Below are 20,504 nucleotides of genomic sequence, written 5' to 3' on the forward strand. Positions count from 1 at the left end.
TGAAAGTAAAAACAAGATCAACATGGAACTAACAACCTCTTGAAATACCTCAGTTTCTCAGTGCCCTCTGCTGTGAGAGACAATGATACCTACTGTCTCTGCCTGTAGTTTGTGACAATATATACATGTATACTTCATCTGTCTGGGTTAAATTTCATATAAGAAACTCAGTTTTCAAGCTTTAAGTGCTTGTCAAAGAAATGAGTACTAATTAAAGGCAGAAACACTCTTTGAGTAGCAAAGTTGTTTAAATCACACATTAATGTAACTGTTATAAATAAAATCTAAATTGATTCAATTATGGATAAATACTTTGATCTCATGCAGTGAATTTTTAGTATTTCGATCACTTCTAGTATTTTAATGTTAACATTAAATCTTAAATTTGACATGTTGAAACCTGCAGAAACCCTGTTATTACAAATTCAGAGGTAGTTCATTTTTTTCCAAAAGTGTTAACTTATTTTGTAACAAGAATTAAGCTTTATAATTTCATTTCAAGTAAAATACATTTTTTTTAAATTTAATAATACCCAAAAGAGTCACCACACAGACACATTTCAACTTGTTTACTGGAATACAATACATAAAATGACATGGTGCTTCCTCATATATCCCTTACTAAATATTTCACTTGATTTTGTCTTGATTTCAGTTTTTAATTTATTAGTGTTTCCTGTTCACCTGTAACAAACCATTATGCATTCTTCCTTTTTTAAAGCGTATTTTATTATTATGGTTCAGAGAAGAACATGGAGACACCAAAATCCTCCTTGTACAGGTCCCAGGTCTTGGGTTTGTGTGGGTTGTCAAGTTCATCCCTGGGTAGAAACAACCTGTGGTGGGAATTCAAAGTTCGTCAGAAACAGAAAATAAGGCAAAGGAAATACATTTTTTATCAGCGCAACAGAAATGTACCTGTTGTCCTCTATGAAGGACGTATTGAACCAGAAGTAGAACGGGACATCTTCGTATCCTTTTGGAAGACCCTGAAGATGAGACATTAGAAACACAAAAAAAATGTATTTAAAATAAATCAATTAAAAAGAGTAGAATAAAAAAGATTAAAAGAGGTAAAAGAAATAAAAAGGATAAAATCCAAAATAATACAAAAAAGTTAAAATAATACTTCGTTGAACACCCTCATAGATGAAGAATAAAAAACATTTTCATTAAAAGTGAGTGAATAAAAACAAAAGACAAGTAGGATCATAGGACAAAGTAAAGAGGGGGACTCACAGCACTTGATTCAAACATGACCTTCACGTCTCCTTCGACCTCAGGCCCGTTCTGGAGACTGATGACTGTTGCATTATTGCCCACGTCAGGAAACACCTTCAAAAACACCGGAAATTCATTAATCAGCAAATCAACAATTGAATCATTGTGACCTGATGAGGTTTGAGTGAGACTCACTTTGCAGTTCTCCTGTTTGGCACACACACACTGAAACACCAGCTCTTTCTTCACAATTATCTTCACCTTAAGATCGCTGCCATCCCCTTTACCCACGCCTGGGAAAAAGCACATACAGCAGATGTTAACATTAGCACGAAGCCGAATTTAAAGGATGTTTCAGTGCCCAGAAGGTTTGAAGGGTTTTACCTGCTATAGAGTGTATGCGGATGCTCTTGATGTGGAGGGGTTTGGGCGGAGGCAGCTGCCTGTTGAACCTCGTTTTCATGATCTCGTAGTACCCCACGTACCGGCTCTGTGGACCACACAGGTAGAGAATAAAAAACAACTTTTATTAATTCAGGTTTCTAAGGCTTTACGAGCTAATTTCACATATTACTGACAGGTGATAAGGAGCAATAAGGAGTTTTGGCACCGATCTGGACAAAGAGACAGATCCAGGAATCTTTTTATGACTTTCTTTGACATTGAGATAGAGGGTATTTCTTTGACATTTTCACTGATTTCCAACGGAATAGTTCATGGACTATCGAGGCATATTTAGGATAATGATCAGTATCAGTGTGTGAAAGTCAGTGCAGCTTTATTGAAATAAAAAGGGGCTGTTGCAGAGGTATGCGCTCTACTGAATGACTCAAAAAAGCAAAACGGGGTGCAAAGATACTGGTAAAAGGCAATAAGAGAGTAACTTATTAAATACCCTGTTCAAGTTGTGTCAATCGCAACCACAACGAGGCGCTAGTCAGCAGCCAGAAGTGTCGTCTCAAAATATCTTTCTTCTTTCTTCTGATGTTTTTGTGAGTAGGTCTCCTGAGTGGCTGATTCTTACCTGAGATGGAGTCTCCACTCCCTGAAACTTGGAGCTGCGACTCTTGTCCGTCCTCCTCTCACCAAAATATTCCAGACTGTCCTGGTGGACAAACAGAAATGAATCTAAGTGTAAGTCTGCAGCTGCTCATTCGTTAACCCTTGTTTGACCAAGTTTCAGAGTAAAAAAGACGTACTTGTGCATTCTCAAACTGGTCACTATCGATGAGCCAGGTGCACACCAGAGTTCCTGTGCGTCCTGTCAAAGAGAGCAGAGTCATGATCAGATTAAGGCTTTAAGCAAGACTAGAGCAGGGTACATTACATTACAATACATTTCATTTAGCTGACGCTTTTATCCAAAGCGACTTACAATAAGTGCATTCAACCCCGAGGGTACAAACCCAGAACAACAAGAATCATCAAGAGGAAAGTTTTTTCAACAGCAAAAGACTAAAATTCCACTCTAATTATTCAGGAAATCTTAATGAAACAAGTCAGTTCTTTGGCCTCACCTTTCCCTCCTTTACAGTGAATTGCAATGATGTTTCTGGGATCGGCCGACATCCACTCCCTCACATTGGCTGTGTATTTCAGCATGTCCCTGAGACAGACAGTGAAACACACGATGATGAGAGATTAACTGAGAAAATATTAATACTTATTTGCGACACATCCAGTTTGTGCTTGTGTTCTTAAAGATTTAACACATCCACACAGCCACTGTACAGATGTGGTGAGGTTGTTCTTCATGTTATCCCCACACTGCACTATTTTAACAAGCTCTAATCTACAGCGCTTCCATATAATCACAAGCAGAAGGGAACAGTGCAACAGAAAAACAAACGTCACTAAAGAAAAGGTTAACTCACTCCAGGGAGGGGACGTTGTGGTCGTCGATGAACACACGTTCAACTTTGTAGTGGAAGAACTGGGGGTCGTAACCTTTCTCACCTGGGAACAAAAATGATACTGTTTGTGTAGCTCTATCCAAAGGCAATAGAGTGCACGTGAAGAGAGGTGGTGCAAACTTACTGCACAGGTTGTAAACTTTATAGTGGTCTTCATGTTTAGCGTCCAGGAACCTGGCCACCTCCTGCACAGGGAGAGGAGGAATAGGTTAAAGGTTCAGTGATGGGGATCTATTGACATCTAGTGGTGAAGTTGCATGTTGCAGCTGAACACCCCTCCCTTCGCCCTCACCTTCCAAACACAGGAGAGAACCTGTGGTGGCCTTCAGTTGTCATAAAAACTCAAAAGGTGTTTAGTTTGTCCAGCCTGGGCTACTGTAAAAACCATGGCGACCTCCGTAGAGAGGATCCGTTCCTGATGTCAATATAAAGTATTTTAATATAAACGTCTCATTCTAGAGTAAAGAAAACAACTATTTGTACAATTTAGATGAAACACACAAGTGACAACATCACTAAGCTTATTTTATATTCAATTTCTGCCGATAGAACCCTTTCCCCTTAATCTTACAGACTGAACCTTTAAAGCAGCTGGGAAGGCGAATGAATCATTCTAGAAATTAATGAATTACTTTTGATATTAGTGTGTGTAATTATATCTAAAAAGGGAGGAGGGAATGTTGACGTGTGCGAGATGTCCAGTCAGACTTACACCAATCGGATTCCTGTAGAAGGACTGTTTCCCAGAGGAGGGGAAAGACATGGCGATGACGCGATCTAGAGACACAAATAAAGATGGAAATCAATTTTAAAACAATTTTAAAAGCTTGAGCCAAAAGCTCTACTTTTAGCAATTTCTTTAGATGCATTATCCAAGATGCATTTGTGTGTTTCATACACCATCTAACTCCCACCTGTCACGTAGGTAAGGTCAAGGTCAAATCCATCCTTCTGATAACGCCGCTTGTTCTCAGAAACCTGACGAAATGAACACAAGTCAAAGATCAGGGATTAGCAGACATCTCCTCTCTTTTTTTTCCCAACCATGATTCTCTCAAACTGATTTTAATGCATCATTTATTCAGAGTTTGTTTCCTGTGCGTCCGTGGCGTGACCTCACCATCCTCCTGGTGACCTTCTCGAGCTCCTTCCTCTGAGCTGCCAGTCGGAAAACTCTCACCAGGATTATTATTCTCAGGAAACGGAGAAACGTCACCGCCCTGATGAAAAAAACGAATGACTCCTTTTATTCATGAGACAATCGATAACATATTAATGTTGTTAAGTGTAAAGAGCTCAACATCATTATAAAGTATGGTCAGTGTAGCTCTCTGCACCCTGTAAGGAAACTCAGGATTAGATAGAATATTAGAAATCAATATTACTTTACTAATAATGCTTTTTAGAAACCAGTATATTTTCAACATGGCTTATAAATGAAAAACTTTACACATATTTTTATTTTCACTGTACTGATTATTATTCATTCTCAGGATAAACATAATGCAATACAATTACAATATAATGTTTTGGTTTATGTAATTTAAACAAGTTAGAACAAACGAAAAGTGTATCAAATTATCAATACTGAATAAAATAATAATATATTAAATATAAAGTACAAAGCAATACACATTATTGCAGAGTCCTTTGCAGCAGATTAAGAGTAAACAAAGCTCCCATAGGAAATGGGAGCTTTGTTTTATGTTATTTAAAGAGTCCAACTGCCTCATTCCTCATTTGGGCTCAACCTGAGCTCTGCAGGAAATAACAAGATATCACCAAACTGTACCAAGGTCTGTGCTACAAGCTTAGGGAGGAGCTTGTACCTGGGGATGAGATTGGTTCCTGACAGGTCAGTGAAGGTGTAGATCATGGTGACCACCAGGGTGATGACCACAACGAAGGCGTCTATGATGTTCAGCTTGGAGCTGAAGTACACTTTGAATCTGAAAGGGGGAGACACTTGAACACGCTGCTGAGAAAAACTGCTCACTCCATGCAACAAGTAGAATCAGCTGACAGATTTTGAGTGTAGCTCTCTTAGCCATCATGTTTCCTAAGGACCAGCCCAATACATGCCATACATTTCCTGTTGAGCTTCCTCTTTGCAACTTCCTGTGCATCAGCGAATCACTCTCTGTTTCTGCTGACACAGGAATGTTTGCATCACCCGGTCCTTTTTACAAAACCTGTTACAACTCCTCAGACGATTGCACGAATGAACCACCGTCTAACACAGTGCCAGAGACAGCAACAGCTTTACCAAGGAAAGATTAAATGCCAGGCTGCAGGGAATATAAAGTAAATAACACAAGTGTTCATGCTGTATGTGTATTAAAATAAACACAAAATTCATCTGGAGCAGTCATAAGAAAGTGGTTATACTAGCTACACACTACAGTATACAAGGCCTGGGATTCTGAACTCACCCTTCCACATAGACCCGCAGGAGGACGTCAGCGAGGAAGAAGAAGGAGATGGTGAGGGACACGGCCTCGAGGGCATCGCCCACCTCTCTGCTCTTAGCAGGCAGCGACAAATCCACAATCACCAGCACAACGTCCACTATGATCAGGATGACTCCGAATATACTGGAGGGGAAAGGTAATATACCCATTGTTATTGTCATTGAACACTACGAGGGAAAGACACAACCATCATTAGCGATCCTCACTTAGTGGTGGTACAGTGGTTCAGAACACACTCACCGAAATCCAAAGGACATAACGAAAGGTGTAATCTTCGTACGGATGTTTCTGCACAGAGGGAAAGATTGTGATGCTCGTCAGTGCAGATAAAATTTGCTTTTCGAGTCAATAAAGCACATAAAGCTTTCTGCTGCATAAACCTACTGGTACATCGTGTCTGGCACCGCGATGTCTTCCTTCCCGTCGTCAATCTCCACTGTAGCATCCTCCATCTTTGAAACGTTTCTAATAGATAACAATGACATGACAAATATCTTTGATAGAAACAACACAAAACATGCAAATCAACAACGTTACACTTGCATACCAAACAGCAGCTGCGTCTCAAACATTGCAGGGCCCACAGAAAGTGAATAGAGGCTGATATTGCCATGACAAATCTGCGTTTCTCACCCATTTACACCTGAATCTGAGCCTGGACTGAAATGGACAGAGGTCATGGCGTGTGTGTGTGTTTGTGTGTCTTCCCTCTGGCTTTGCTCTGATCGTGTTGTCTCTGGAATTGGAAAAAGAAAGTGGGGAAAGAGTAAAACTAGGACTGGCCAATAACAATTGTACTGTTATAAGTCTTTTCTTAAAGTCTCTTCTTATTTCATACTTTTATTGGAGAGCCTTACCTGAGTCTTAACTGTCTTTATAACTATCTTTTAATTACTTTTATTGAGCATTTTACCCAGGCACAGGTATTTATACACTCATATATTTTACCTGCTTTCTTATAAACCTGATGTTTTATGACACATTTTATGAGCAATGCTGCCTTTGTAAATCACTTTGTAAAATATGTTTTGTAATGCGCTCTATAAATAAAGATTATTATATTATGTAAGCACAGTGAGGGGGTACAACACGTAATTAATCTACCTCCGATTTGTTTAATATCTGGCTTTTTATCAAGTTTAAAACCACAACGTTCACTCCGGAGCAAGAATGTATCATTAAACTTACAAGAATATAAAAATAGGACATTTATCCTGATAGTTGTCGATACAGTTGGATTCCCTGACTGAAAACTCATCTGCTCTGCATGTTGCTGCACATTTAATCAAATTAAAACAGACAGCACTTGAGGATAAACAGCTTCCTGCCATGTCCTGAAATAGTTTATCTGCTCATATCAAACATCCTGACACATTTGTTCTTTAATCATCAAACTTCCCTGTGCAGTTCTTCATGCTTCCTATAACAATAAGTACATTGCAAGATGTTTGTGCAAAGCCTGCACACGAGAAAGGAGACAGTGAAGTTTGAATGGAGTATTATTACCTCAATGACAATGTAAAATGACCAGGAGGATTTAACAAGACAAACCAGCTGCTTTCCTTCAGTTCATCTGTGTGAAGGCTCCTTCCCTCAGTCCTCTCAGTGGGTTTATGCGCTCACAACAGAATAGTCCCCCGAAAAAAACAAAGAGACACAGCGTCCTCTCACCGTGAGTCCAGGTTCACGCATTCGGGAAATTATACGAGAGTTTGTCTTGTGACTTCTCGTGAGGACAGAGGAAGAAGGCTCAAAGGTTAATCGGCCACTTTTGTTTCCTTCTTCTATCCATCCACTAGCATGTTCCTCCTCATCGTGTCGTTTTCTGCAGACGTAGCGGTTTGAGACTTCCTGGACTTCACTAGAAAACTTGGCTCGGCCTTGGTTTCCTTCTTTCCTCCTCTTCAGTCTGACCACAGAAATACAGACTGAGCCTGAACACAACACAAGCCTTCCTGTCCACAGACAGATTTCACGTTAAATGTTAATAATACAAATAATAATAAAACAAAAATAGGTCGCCAGGCTGCTGCGGCCACATCCCCCCTCCGCCTGTCTCCAACATCTGGATTCAATCACTGCTGTGCATTCCACAATACTCAAAATACTCAAAATACAAAAAATACTCAAATTACTCAAATAACTCCGAACTGGGACAGCTATCTTACATTTGATGGAATTTCATCAAATGTTAAATTTCCCCCCTGAATTGGGACATTATTTATTTATTTTAAGTGTTTTTACAATCGTACAATCCTTTGAAAGGCTCCTCTGATAAAAGATAAGATGAACAATATTAGAGGTAAAATTTGTAAAACAAAAAGAAACAAAGAAAATCATTGGAAGTCATGGGAGATAAGTTAGTCAGCTAAAGGTGTCCAAATCTTGTCAAAGGTTATCAAAAGCATTACTTTGTAAATTATTTATGTATTTATTTATTAAATTGTTTAAAGTGCTCTACAATCATTATTTGGGAGGCAACACTAAAATTGATCAAAGATAAGATTTACAATGTTAGAAATAGAATTTGTAAAGAATGAAAGAAGAACACGAAGTAAGTTAGTCCGCTAAATGTGTAAAAAGTCAAAATCTTGTCAGAACTTTTCGAAAGCATCACTTAGTAGTTTTTTTAATTTTTAATTTTTTATATAAGAATGGATGAAATATTAGATGTTCCATGTTAGAAATAAAATAACAAGAAAATTCAGTAAGAGAAATAAAGTAAAGGATAATAAAAAAAACGCTAACTTTGTGCACAAATGAAACTACAAAAATAAGCTAGTAAACCACTGCAAAGGTAGAAACTAGTCATGTACAGTTAACCAGTAAAACACTGGAAGTGAAATGTATTTGCTTTCAGAAAAAAAGTTTTTGAAATATAGAACCAGAGGCCTAGATTGGTAAAATAATTAAATAAATAAATATAAAGAACTTATGTTGTTTTTATTTATTATTATAGCATAAAATAAAACTAATCAATAGAAAAAAAGAATAATTCCATAGCATATATTTAGTTCCAATATTGCAATAGCCAACAAGTAACACAAGAGAGAGCCCTTCTACACTACACACTGGCTTCTCCTTCAAAAAGAACCTGCTGCTTACACACTTGTGATTATTGATTATCTTTAGGTCTTATGACATTCGATTGACAATTTCAACTCAAGGAGGGAAATAGTTTCCAAGATTTTTGGTATTTTAGAGCCTTAATCTTCAATCTGCCTCAGCTCCACAGTCGTTGTCAAGCTACTGTTTACTCTGATGCTGAAAACTTAGACTGGCTTCCTCCCAGGCTGCTGGTGTAGAACACTAGTTAAGAAAACAAAATATGGAAAAAATTCCAGTTTATGACGCAATATCAAACAAGTGATAACATGACCAGAACTTCCATGAAAATAAAATATGTTCTGCATTTTATTATATTTTTTCTTCAAAACAACATGATGTTAAAAAAAGAAAGAAAAAAAACAACCTCTTCTGGTATGTGAGGAATGAAGTCTTCTTAGCACGGTCTGTCCATAAGGCCATTGGCAGCTCTGGGATCAGCTACACCTTCCCAAGAAGGGGGAACCTGGAATGAGTTCAGCGTTTGGCAACGCTGGTGAAATCTGGATCCTGTGATATGGACCATGCAGAACTGACACAGCCTATAAATAACACTGACAAATCTTTAGAGGAACAGACCAGTGCACCTGGAGAAACCAGGGGGAAGCGTTGGGAGATGAAGGTACGGCTTGTGATGCAGGGATTCTGTTGGAGGAATTGCAGCTTATTTAATATACGTACTGTATTTATGATTTCAGACTGATATCGCTGGAGGTTTCTTCTTCTGAGAAGTCATGTCAGTGTTTCTGTTGTTGGCTCTGGTGTTGAACACGGCCTCTTCTGCCCAGTTATCAGTGAGTACATTTAAATTCTTCTTCTCTTGACGGGCTACAGGCGCATTTTTCTCTTTTTGTTCTACATTGACACTGAAAACTGAGGATCTGGGTTTCAACGGTTGTGCTGTTAAAGAATCGTCATTCCTAGAAAGGCGTACATTAATAATCTCTGCTGCAGGGGAGGACCTAAGCTGCTTTGAAGGGAAACAAGGTTAGAAACATCGTACATAACTTGAAACTGCTTTTTCCTTCTCATTTCAGACAGACTGGTGTGGGCCGGAGGTCACAGCTCTAAAACGCAGCATTAAAAGGCTGGAGAATAGCCTCTTGATTGTGACTTGGCAGGTCGAGCACTTGCAGACGCACAAATATTTCCTTCCATTTCGACCTGCGCTGCCTGACGCTGGAGCTGAAGCTGACAAAGCCTCTGGTGCAAACCACAACGGCAGTGCGACGCTCGACAGCTCTAATACGACACTGATGAAACCACTTCCATCAGCAGGCAACATCATCGTACACGACAGGGGTGAGAAGAGCTCACATCACACCATCCCAGTGTTTGGGTGTTAGGTTTAAGTTTATGATCAGGCATCGTACAGAGGGAAGGTTAAACTGGTACTGATGATAACAACTAATCTTTAAGGCAATGTTGTCGTCCTAGATTGTTCTGAGCTGTTCGACAGACTGAGACCCCCAAGTGGATTCTACCGAATCAGACCCAAGTCCCACCAGGACCCATTTCTGGTTTACTGTGACATGGAGGATGGAGGAGGATGGACAGTGTTTCAGAGACGCCGGCACGGAAGAGTTGACTTCAACAGGTATTAAATAGAGAAACTCTCCCTTGTACCATATGTGGGAATGACCATCATCTGAATACAAAGTATGCGCTGATAGAACTTGACTGTACTTTCAGAGACTGGGTGGACTACAGAGACGGCTTCGGGGACTTCAAACTGTGGAACGATGAGTTTTGGTTGGGGAACGAGCACATGCACTCTCTGCTCTCAGAAGGTCAGCAAGAATTAAAATCCACCCAAAATCAGTAGAGAACCCAAATATAGTTCAATAAACTCTTCCTGTTTATGACTAACATGAAAAGTCTCATCTTCTGTCCGATTGGTTGCTTATTTCTCAACGACTCTCTGTATCTATTTGTGCTGGAGGTAAGAACCTGGTGAAGATAGATCTAATGGACTGGGAAGGACAGAGAAGTCATTCATATTACGAAAACTTCAGGATCAGTGATGAGGCGGTAAGAAATACTACTTTGCGTTTCTGTTGGTTGATCTCAGATGCAACACCAAACAGACATTAACTGCTCTACTGTCCGTTACAGGATAAGTATCGGCTCCATTATGGGCAGTACAGTGGCAAAGCTGGAGACGCTCTGACTGGTGGTGGTGGGGCGGTGCAGCAGTGGTCCGCTTGCCTCAGTGGTATGCAGTTCAGTACGAGGGATCAGGTTAGTCATCTGTGGCCGGCTTCCCATCAATGATGCTTTTTAATAGCTGCCACACTGATCTGAATTGGTACTGATGATGATGTGGAGATGATGACTGTGGTGATGGTTGATTGACAGGACAATGATCGCTACCTTCAGGGGAGCTGTGCCCAGGAGAACGAGGCAGGATGGTGGTTTAACAGGTGAGACCTTCTCCCTTCTGTTTGATTGTCACACACGCAAAAATACCCGGACTGTTGTGAAGCTTGAGTTTTTGTGAATGGCTTTGTTTTGCTCTGAACCCATGAATAAGTATGGAGGACACTCTTCACTTTCTACCTTTGTACAAAAGTAAAGTTAACGCTGCCATTTTTTTTGCTTTTGACATAATCTGGAGCAACATTTCATGTTTTTTTTTCGACATCAAATTATTATTCAAACCAAACTTGAATGTTTGACGTTCAAGTTCGGCCCAAGTCCATTCTACTATACTGCAGCTGGCCACTAGGGGGCAATCAAGAAGACTTGGCTTCACTTTTAGAGAGCAGTCATGTCGACCATCTTTCTATTCTTTCTATGGTTTAGGGAAGTAGGGAATCATACTGATGAAGCTGCTAGAAATTGTAGAAGCTTTAAATCAAATACATAGAGATTGAATCACTTTGTAAGATGTAACCCCCTTGACATTGTGTCGTACCATTACATCCACAGATGTCATGCAGCCAACCTGAATGGGAAGTTCTACCGCTCTGGGAAGTACAAGAACCAGCATGACAATGGCGTGGTGTGGGGGACCTGGAAAGGTCTTTGGTATTCCCTTCGACACACCACCATGAAGGTGCGGCCTCTGGTCTTCTTGGACATGGATGGCAGCGGAGCAGGGGATATTTAAAAAGACAACAGGCTTCAGAGAATCAAGTGAAAACAAATAAGAGCAAAGTGTGATTTCATGTTTAAATTCTATGTATTTTAATTTCTCCCTTTGTCAAAGTCAATAGTAGATTATAAACTGTTTTATAGTGGGCACTCCCTTTCTATAAAGTGTATATTACTCCAGCAATAAAATGTAAAGCATTTCAGCCATGCTGCCCAGAGGATGTTCCCATTTCTTCTGTCACAACTGGATACTGTTGCTTTAACTTGTGCACTTTGCTGGAAAAACACATGAAAACTGCTTTTAGACATGAAGTCCAGACATTTTCCAGAGGAGCTACATCTGAGAACGGAAATCTAAGTTGCTCAGTACATTCTCCTGAACCTTTCCTGTCTGCACCAGTGTAAAATGTTTGAGTGAAATAATGTGGGAATACAGCAGGGAAATTTCTTGAAAATTCACAGCAAGCGAGTAGAAGTTACAAAGACGTCAACTTGGAAAGGGAATGAGATTCAACAGCTTTTGGCGATAAGGGCTGACGCCGTGTTGATATGTTGTAAACAGAACCACTGTTCAGACATCATGTCCTGCCTCCTGCATGCTCTACGCAGAAGCCACCCCTCGCCTGAATGTTCCACCCTTTTTTCTCTTGTCATGAACATGTCTAACATCTCCGGCTGCGATCTTCATATGTGAACTCAGGTTCATAAGTCAAACCAGCTTCAGTGTGTCCCAGAACATTTAACTAGCTTGATTTCACAGCATAATGAAAACAGCACATTCAGTGGTGTAGAACAATAAGACCAGTGTTTTTTAATGGATGTACAACATCGTTTTATACTCCTGTACAGGTAATTCTTATAAAACAGAAACTTATTCCAACGATCTTGTATCGAGAGAAAATCTGAACAGTGACTCTATGAACTAGAGAAATATGTTCGGCTATAATTCCAACCAAAATTATAAATATAAAAAAAAAAATCAAATAAACAAACTTAAATATCTTAGATTTTTCTCTGCTTTTTAAAGATAAGTAACAGCCATAAATCTCTTAATAAACAGAACAATCTTAACCGATATATTATAACAGAACAGGATTTTACATGAGGAACACATGTAAATAGAATCATACTATAAACCAGTGATCTACGACGAGGACAGATCAAGGTCCAGCATCCTCTGCTCTTTTTCGCTCAGCCTGTAGGGGGAGTCGACAGTGTTGCTGTAGCCTCCAGACATCTGCAGAGAGTGGCAGCGACCTTGCCTCTGGTTAGACGACGGCGTGCTAAAGGTGGAGCTCCGCTGCCGACCATTGATCCCTGAGCAGGACTGAGCCTCCTTTAATTTGCGGGCCAGGATGTTCCTCTGGATGGGCGACGGGCCACGACGGTTCCAGTTGATCTCAGCCTGCTCTATACTCAACTGGTTCACTCCATGAGAACCTGCAGGCCCTGCAGCCAGACCCCCGATCCCTGACAATCCCTCTTTACCTCCACTTACAGGCCCACCGCTCCTTTGCCTTTCAGCATTGCAAATGACGCCTCCTCTACCATCTTTCTCAGATGCTGAAATGCTGTTTGGGTTGGCCCCTGTGTGTTTGAGTTCACTGTTGCGAGAGGGAGCAGCGGTCTCTAACCAGGGCTTCCTCTGGTCATTCCTCTGGGGTCCAGGTCTAGTCAAATCTGGAGTCCCATGCTCTGGAATGGGGTAAGCGTGGTACGGCTGCCTCTCCAATCCTCCCCTGGTCAAACAACTTCCTTCAGGCAGGGTGCGAGATCCCACCTGAAGAGAACAACGTATAATCTTTGTTAAACAGATCTGTGCAAATCTGACCAACAATGTATACATCAACAAAATAGGATAGGTCACCCACGTGGGTCATGCTCCGTTCTCTGAAGTTTCTGGACTGTGCTGAGGACAGAGTCTGGGGTTTGGTGTCATTGAAACTGGCGGTGCGCCGGAAATTTGGATAATTGTGATTTCCCATTCCTGAATCTCCTCCTCCTCCTCCTTCGCCTCTGTGGCCTGCTAACCCGCTCCTGTCCACCATCTCCACCCAGTGGGCAGTGCGGTCACGCCATTTTGAGCTTCCCCCACTTGTAGAGAGAGCAGCACCTAAGACTAGGTCCACTCTGGGGCTCAGTCTGTCCGATGTGACCCTTGAAATCTGCAAGGGTGCTGCGATACTATACTGGTTGTGGTTGGCTTCGTCCTGGAGGCCCGATGGAAGACCTGAATGAACCAATCCAGTTGGTGAAGGAATCGGGGAGTTGGTGGGTAAAGTAGATGCCTCCACCAAGGTGTCATGGACTGGGCTTGAAGAGACATGGTACAGCTGGATGGTCTCCTTCAACCCCTTCTTTTTCATTTCTTTCAGCTGCTGCTGAGCCAAGCGGTACCTGGAGAGTTCATTTTTAGTTTCTGAAACTGTGATTATGTTTGAGAATAACATTGTATGTGTGATGACATACCCAAATACTGTCGGCAACACCTTTTGACCTGTGGGAGACAGTCTATCTGCATCCTGTGAGGGCGTCATCACCAGGGTCTGTGACAGAGGCACACTGCCCAAGGAAGGCCTCTCTTTCTGGGCTGCACCCACACCCATGCTCCCTTGTGGGCCTTGGCCGTTGGTGAGGCTGGGTCTTGGGAGGCTGTGTCCACAGATAGAGTTTTCATCGGACAGCTTCCGGCCCCCAGGGGAATGCATGGAGCCCCTGCGGACAGCGCTGCACTGAGGGGTTTGGCAAAATTTTCTCCAGATCGCCACCACAATAGTGCCGAGAATCACAGTCAGGCAGAGGGAGATACCAACCACAACGACCACGTTACTACCAAATGTTGCAACTCCAACAGCTTTAGGAGAGAGGGATGGGGAAGGGTCGGGCAAAGCTGTGGAGGAAATTAAGACAATTATGTTAGAATGTGCATCTGGAACTATGAATTTATTTTCTAATCTGGACAAGATGGAGAGTTTAAGGGACAAGTGACTGACCAACACAGTCCTCCAGTGAGCAAAGGGACTGTTCCTTCACCATGCCGGTGCACTGCATCCCTCCGACACTGGAGGGCAGCAAACACTTCCGCACTCGTTCCCTCACCCCGTCTCCACAGCTCACACTGCACACACTCCATGGCTGCCAGGGTCCCCACGACTCTGCAGAGAAGAAATAATCAATAAAAAAAGGTGGAAAACTGCCTCCATTTACAAGCCGTTACGTACATGTTTGAATATAACATCATGGCCATTGAAACATCTTATTTAATGGATTTCCATTTAGTTTATCACTAAAAAACGTATTTTTTCCCACAAGTGGATTTTATCAATCATGGAAAATCTGGATAACTAAAGCAGAGGAACAATTTTTCCTGCTCAAAATGAAGGTGCTTCCTGAGCAAGTCACTGCAGCCCTGCTCTAATGACATGTGGTGTGTATGTGTCTTCTTGGCAGCTGCCCAATGTGCATGTGTCCCATCTCACCTGCCCTCTTGTGCACCACCAAGCAGGTCTGTGCTGGACTAGGGGAGCGGCTGAAGTTGAAAACAAAGCGGAAGCAGTATTTATTCCTTCCTGGTTCAAACACAGAGCAGTTGAACTCTGTCTCATCCTCTCCCTGCGTCAGCCAGTTAAAGGCCAGTGGAGGAGAGGAGGGCTCCTCTGGACCAAACCCCATCAGGTTTGGTACAAGTGAGGAAACAGCAACCCCTCTCCCAACACCTGCATCCTTATACAGCAACACCTTCCCGTTGATATGAGCACACGGTGGGGTTATGAGTTTAACAGTCATTGTCCCTTCACAGCCACTCTTATAAGCATTGGCGTTTTCCACCAGCAGTTTATAGGAGAAGATACGTGAGAGGTAAAGCGGCCCAGAGCTCTTCACTTCCTGCGCTGTATGAGGAGACTCCAAAGCCACTCGTATAAAGTCTCTCTCCGTGAACGGGAAGGCGCAGGACAGCTCGACGCTCTGGGAACGGAGGGGTTTGATTGGGTGTCGCGTGCGGGCTCGGACCTTGTCAATGATCTTGCGCCCAATCTGGTTGTACTCCACGTAGCTGACCTCCAGGTAGAGAGCAGAGTCGAGGCCCCTGGAACAAGCCTGAAAGTGTTCATTAGTGGAGATTCCAACCTGATGAGGGACAGAAGAAGAGATGTATGAAAATCATTCTGCAGCACAACGAATCAGATGAGTGAAGTCCGAGAGCCTGCAGAGGTGGGAAATAAGGAAGTACAAATACTTTGTTACTGTACTTAAGTAGATTTTTCCCATATCTGTACTTCACTGGAGTATTTATTTCCCAGAACACTTTTTACTTAAACTAGCTGAATTTGAACACAAATTTCTGTAATTTTCACTCCTTATATTCTCAATACTGGCTCGTTACTTGAGCAGCAATGGTTTACACAACGCGCGCTTTTACGCACGGCGCACCTCTCTCTCGCTCATTCTCAGACTTTGACTCAAGTCATTTTCTTACAGGTGACTTTAACTTTTACTGGAGTCACTTTCAGGTAAGATATCTGTACTTTTACTTAAGTATGGCGTTCAGGTACTTTATACGCCACTAACAGCCTGTTTATCTTACCTGAAAGGATCCTGAGTGGTTTCCATTCCTCTCCACTGCAATGTGAAAGGTAGGCCACTGCACCTGCAGCTCTGAACTCCACAACCAGGAGGTGCTCTCCTTGGTTCTCACATCTATGCTACCACCATGAGCATCAACAGTGTAGCTGGTCTGCATGAGCAGGAACCTGAAAGTTCCTGCATATAGGAAGTGGGAGCAGCCGAACTCCACCCGGCCGGTCGATTGGTTGCCGGGGATAGTCTTGGTGTCAATGGTTGTGTTGGTTTCCATGTTGACCAGTGAGAGGCTTGTGTTGCGCACGGTGCTGATGTTGGATTTTGTGATGAAGTCCACAAATACACTGGGGTTGCTGAGGGCAACGTGGAGTGAGGGCCAGATACTCAGCCCTGCGAACGCTACAGGAAAGTATGAGGAGAAGAGAGACAGCAGTGACTAAGTAAAATATTAACATAATGTAGTAATCCACAATAATATATACAATACAAAACAATACAATTAAAATACATCAATTCAAACACAACAATGCACACAGTGAACCGGTGGGAATATATACGGTTTCTGTGTTTTTTTATAGCCTTCAGCCAATACTGCAGAACATGAATCAGTTGGAATATTGGGGACTCAACTTTGGCTCCGCTTGTGACACGATGGTGTGAGTGAATCAATCTGCAGTAATTCAACAACTTGAAATTCTCTTGAAAAGACTTATATACGTATATCCGTTAAGGTGTGGACAAGTTTATGTAAAGTTGTTGTGGGAACTGTCACTTTTTTAGGTCATTCTCACATTCATATGTCACTCTGGGAGAAATGTGACTTAATTGCTACGTAATGCTGACAACATAATTGTGCATCATAAATCTCATGCACAATTATATGGGAATACAGTATATATAGGCCCATTCATATATTTCCTGTTTCCCTGTTGCACCAACTTCAGTTTGAATAACCACACGGCCACAACTGATGGAATCTGCTCAGCACGACTCAATAATAAGCTCAGTTTTCCACCGAACAAACTACTGATATGCACTGATGCTAAACTACGGATGTTACTGCTCATAGTATCCGCTCAGATGTAACTGAGTATATTTCTAGTGTATCAGTACTGAGGGAAATAGTAAATCAGTAGCATTGGCAGCATATTATTTCGAGCTCTATTGTGCCGTCTATTGTGCAAAACCTCACATCCTCACAAAGCAAAGAGGGTGTGGGAAGAGGAAGAGGCTGAACCTCCAATACCCAATTCCCTCCTCTGCATTTCCCTGTCCCATTTGAATGTAAACACACATTACAGCCCATTTAAATTAAAAGTCAAAGATCCTGCCAGGCTTTTCTAATATGTAGTTATGTTATTTAGATGATTTTAATGAACCTCACCATATCCAAGGAGCGTCAGCAGGACGGGCAGCAGATTGGCAACCCTTGGCATCCCCGAAAGTCCGTGCCTCTGTATCCTGCTACTCCACATGACCGTCGTCTGCCACCATCTCTGACCTCTGCAAATCAGAGGCAAATCACAAAAAATGAAGGAATCCTCAAGAAGGCAGCGGGTAACAACTGGTAGAGATTTTTTTAGTCCAGAGAAGGAGGGGAAGAAGCAATGCACTCGTCCGAGGAAAGAAAAACAGGAAGGCTGAAGAGCGTGAAGCTGAGCGCTTGAGTTTTGTGGATTTACAGTGGCGTCTTCCCCTTCCTTCCATCTTCACAATGGGTAGGTAGAGCTGCCGTCACCACACAAGTGGGGAAGCAACAGGAGAGCTTTGTTCATGACAAAGAATCATGAGGCTGAGTCATGTCTTTGCTTTTAATTAAATGTCGTTTATAGACTCTTACTTTATTTAATAAAATAACTTTTCTGTTGTACATTTTAGTCAATATGTTCCTTATGCATTGTGTGAACACTTTGATGACGTATAACACATACTTGATGAAAATACACCTCAGATTTATACAGTTTTTTTCTGTTTATTAAGTGTTTATCAATCTTTGTCCAAGAAGAAGAGTTTAGAAGAAGAAGAAGAAGAAGAAGAAGAAGAAGAAGAAGAAGAAGAAGAAGAAGAACACAACCTTGACTCAGGAGCAAACATCTGAAAATAATCATTAGTTACTTGTTTTCCATCATGTGTTTCTTGAACATTTAGTTTGGATAGTAGTTATAATACATATCAGTAACCATATTTACTTGTAATCAAATACTATATAGGCCATTTTATTAGATTTCAGGTGGAACCAACAGGTGGAAATTAGCTTAAACAAACTTTAAAAAAGAGCAGCAGAAACGCACGTGCGGTGCTCGGTGCTGAGTTGAACATGAACCCGTTTTACTCACATTTCTCCGGGACTCCGCTCAGCATCGGTCTCGGTGTTGTTGCTCTGAACTGGGTCACCAGGTGCTGTCAGGTACCGGGGGCCCCTCGGCGCTCCGGGGCCACATTTCTCCAGATCGTCTCCACTGAGCGTCCGAGCGGGAGGCGGCAGCTCGAGCTCTGCGAGAGGGATTCCGCGGCACAGTCACGTCACGGTCACCAGCAGGGGGCGCGGTGAAGCGCGTGCATATATGGAACTATTTCAAAATAAACTAATCATCCAAAATAAAACAAAGCGGTGTTTGACAATATTAAAGAAAGAAAGAGAGAAAGGTGTGGACAGACAGACAGACAGACCGACCGACAGACAGACAGACAGATAGATAGATAGACAGAAAGGTAGATAGAGAGACGGACAGATAGATGGACAGATATGTGTACATATTTACTACAACCCTATACACGTATTTATTTATATTTTTTAAATGACTGTGCAGTTTAACCTGCAATATGAAGCATATGGTTTGTGAGTGGACTTTACAATGTGGTTCTGTGATACCACTGCAAATCCCATTCATATTTATTCCCACAATATTGCTTCTCATTTCCACAAGTGTCTCAGCGGTGCTTTCACAACCACTAACTTCCCCCAGGCTTCAGGTAAAAGGTTGTTATAGAAACAAGGAGACAGACCCTTCACTCTCCTGTCAGCTCAAGCATTGCATCACATCAAATGTATCCTTCAGCAGGTTAGTTGCAACAACAGGCACCCAGGTCAGAAGACATTGAGCACATGCATGCGCCTGAGGAGAGTGAGTGCACGTGGGAATACGTGAGATGCAACAGATAGATCTAACTGAATAAACTGCATAACTACTCATAATCAGATCAACCCTTCCTCCCATAAAGATTGACATTTCATTCTTCCCCACATCGATGAAAACAGACTTTATTAAGAGGATGATCAAGTCATCAGATATTCTAAGAATACAGGACGCAAGTAGAAAAGAAACTGAGAATTACCGTGTTGTATATTATTCAGTTAAATGAATAGATATAAGGCAACAATCTCCCCTCATGAGTTATGGCTTAAATTGGTAAAATAAGTCGTTAATTAGCACATTCATTCTTCAGTTGAGGCCAACATTTTTACTTATTTGACGTTAGTGAACTTGGACCTTTCACTACCAATATCTAATCAGTTCATCTTTAAGATCAAATTCAATTTTGGTGTAATGTAAAAAATCCCTCAAGGTGTTCCTGAGGTATCACATTCATGAGAAAGTGACTTCACATGGATGGACAACCTGAAATCAACACCACCACTCAAGTTCGCCTAAAAGTTGAATACTATGCATGAACCCCTCAATTAATGGCTCATACCTTCAAAAGTTCGGCTCTCGTGATCTCCTGGACAAATTGAGTTGAAGAACAATCAGTGAAGCACATGGCATGATAATCTAATCATTTGTATAGCTCTGCAGACCTTCGATTTTCTTCCAGACACGGAGAAAGAGCGAGACAGCAGAAAACAGGAAGCTGCTGTGGAGATGAAACCCTGTTTACTGCTCAGCTCGGCTCACAATAGGAACAAAGAAGTGTTCTATCTTTTGTAGGAAAAGCCCAACAGGGAGATTACAAACCCAAAAATAAATAGCTAGATATGATGCTTCTTAGACACTAACAATATGCTCCTATTTCACACACTCTATAATATGAAAAGACCTCCTGAAATATTATAAAGTGTTAATAGATATGGTAAAGTGATTGTTTTGAAAGCTTCACTGAGCCAATTACCAAGACT

General features: G+C 41.6%; 3 protein-coding genes across 10 annotated transcripts; 1 reads left to right on the plus strand and 2 right to left on the minus strand.

The window, feature by feature from the left end:
- Window positions 1–554: 554 nt before the first annotated feature.
- Window positions 555–7,656, minus strand: tpte (transmembrane phosphatase with tensin homology). 6 transcript variants are annotated; one of them, XM_053441069.1, is made up of 19 exons: window positions 7,277–7,656; window positions 6,239–6,341; window positions 5,990–6,070; window positions 5,846–5,893; window positions 5,567–5,728; window positions 4,964–5,083; window positions 4,255–4,354; window positions 4,049–4,112; window positions 3,847–3,911; window positions 3,259–3,319; window positions 3,096–3,177; window positions 2,739–2,827; window positions 2,421–2,482; window positions 2,246–2,326; window positions 1,606–1,711; window positions 1,417–1,514; window positions 1,240–1,335; window positions 919–989; window positions 555–836 (listed from the first exon to the last, which is right to left on the minus strand). In XM_053441069.1, exons 2-19 carry the CDS (start codon window positions 6,283–6,285, stop codon window positions 734–736), a joined length of 1,536 nt encoding a protein of 511 aa, XP_053297044.1. In that variant the 5' UTR covers window positions 6,286–6,341; window positions 7,277–7,656; the 3' UTR covers window positions 555–733. The 6 variants fall into 6 exon arrangements, with proteins under 6 accessions (XP_053297044.1, XP_053297043.1, XP_053297041.1 ...); XM_053441068.1 differs by having other exon boundaries at window positions 7,157–7,656; XM_053441066.1 differs by having other exon boundaries at window positions 7,112–7,656.
- On the plus strand, window positions 5,329–12,024 carry fgl1b (fibrinogen like 1B). 2 transcript variants are annotated; one of them, XM_053441075.1, is made up of 9 exons: window positions 5,329–5,741; window positions 9,409–9,504; window positions 9,748–10,012; window positions 10,148–10,307; window positions 10,403–10,500; window positions 10,653–10,741; window positions 10,826–10,951; window positions 11,069–11,133; window positions 11,642–12,024. In XM_053441075.1, exons 2-9 carry the CDS (start codon window positions 9,445–9,447, stop codon window positions 11,820–11,822), a joined length of 1,044 nt encoding a protein of 347 aa, XP_053297050.1. In that variant the 5' UTR covers window positions 5,329–5,741; window positions 9,409–9,444; the 3' UTR covers window positions 11,823–12,024. The 2 variants fall into 2 exon arrangements, with proteins under 2 accessions (XP_053297050.1, XP_053297049.1); XM_053441074.1 differs by lacking the exon at window positions 5,329–5,741 and adding an exon at window positions 7,935–9,332.
- A 406-nt stretch (window positions 12,025–12,430) lies between these two features.
- Window positions 12,431–20,329, minus strand: LOC128456741 (thrombospondin type-1 domain-containing protein 1). Of its 2 annotated transcripts, XM_053441064.1 has the most exons (9): window positions 20,084–20,329; window positions 18,724–18,880; window positions 17,772–17,890; window positions 16,392–16,786; window positions 15,286–15,934; window positions 14,800–14,961; window positions 14,276–14,696; window positions 13,678–14,203; window positions 12,432–13,586 (listed from the first exon to the last, which is right to left on the minus strand). In XM_053441064.1, exons 3-9 carry the CDS (start codon window positions 17,860–17,862, stop codon window positions 12,951–12,953), a joined length of 2,880 nt encoding a protein of 959 aa, XP_053297039.1. In that variant the 5' UTR covers window positions 17,863–17,890; window positions 18,724–18,880; window positions 20,084–20,329; the 3' UTR covers window positions 12,432–12,950. The 2 variants fall into 2 exon arrangements, with proteins under 2 accessions (XP_053297040.1, XP_053297039.1); XM_053441065.1 differs by lacking the exons at window positions 18,724–18,880; window positions 20,084–20,329 and having other exon boundaries at window positions 12,431–13,586; window positions 17,772–18,082.
- Between the last annotated feature and the right edge of the window lie 175 nt (window positions 20,330–20,504).

This window comes from Pleuronectes platessa, chromosome 15 (assembly GCF_947347685.1).
Source record: "Pleuronectes platessa chromosome 15, fPlePla1.1, whole genome shotgun sequence".
NCBI lineage: Eukaryota > Metazoa > Chordata > Actinopteri > Pleuronectiformes > Pleuronectidae > Pleuronectes > Pleuronectes platessa.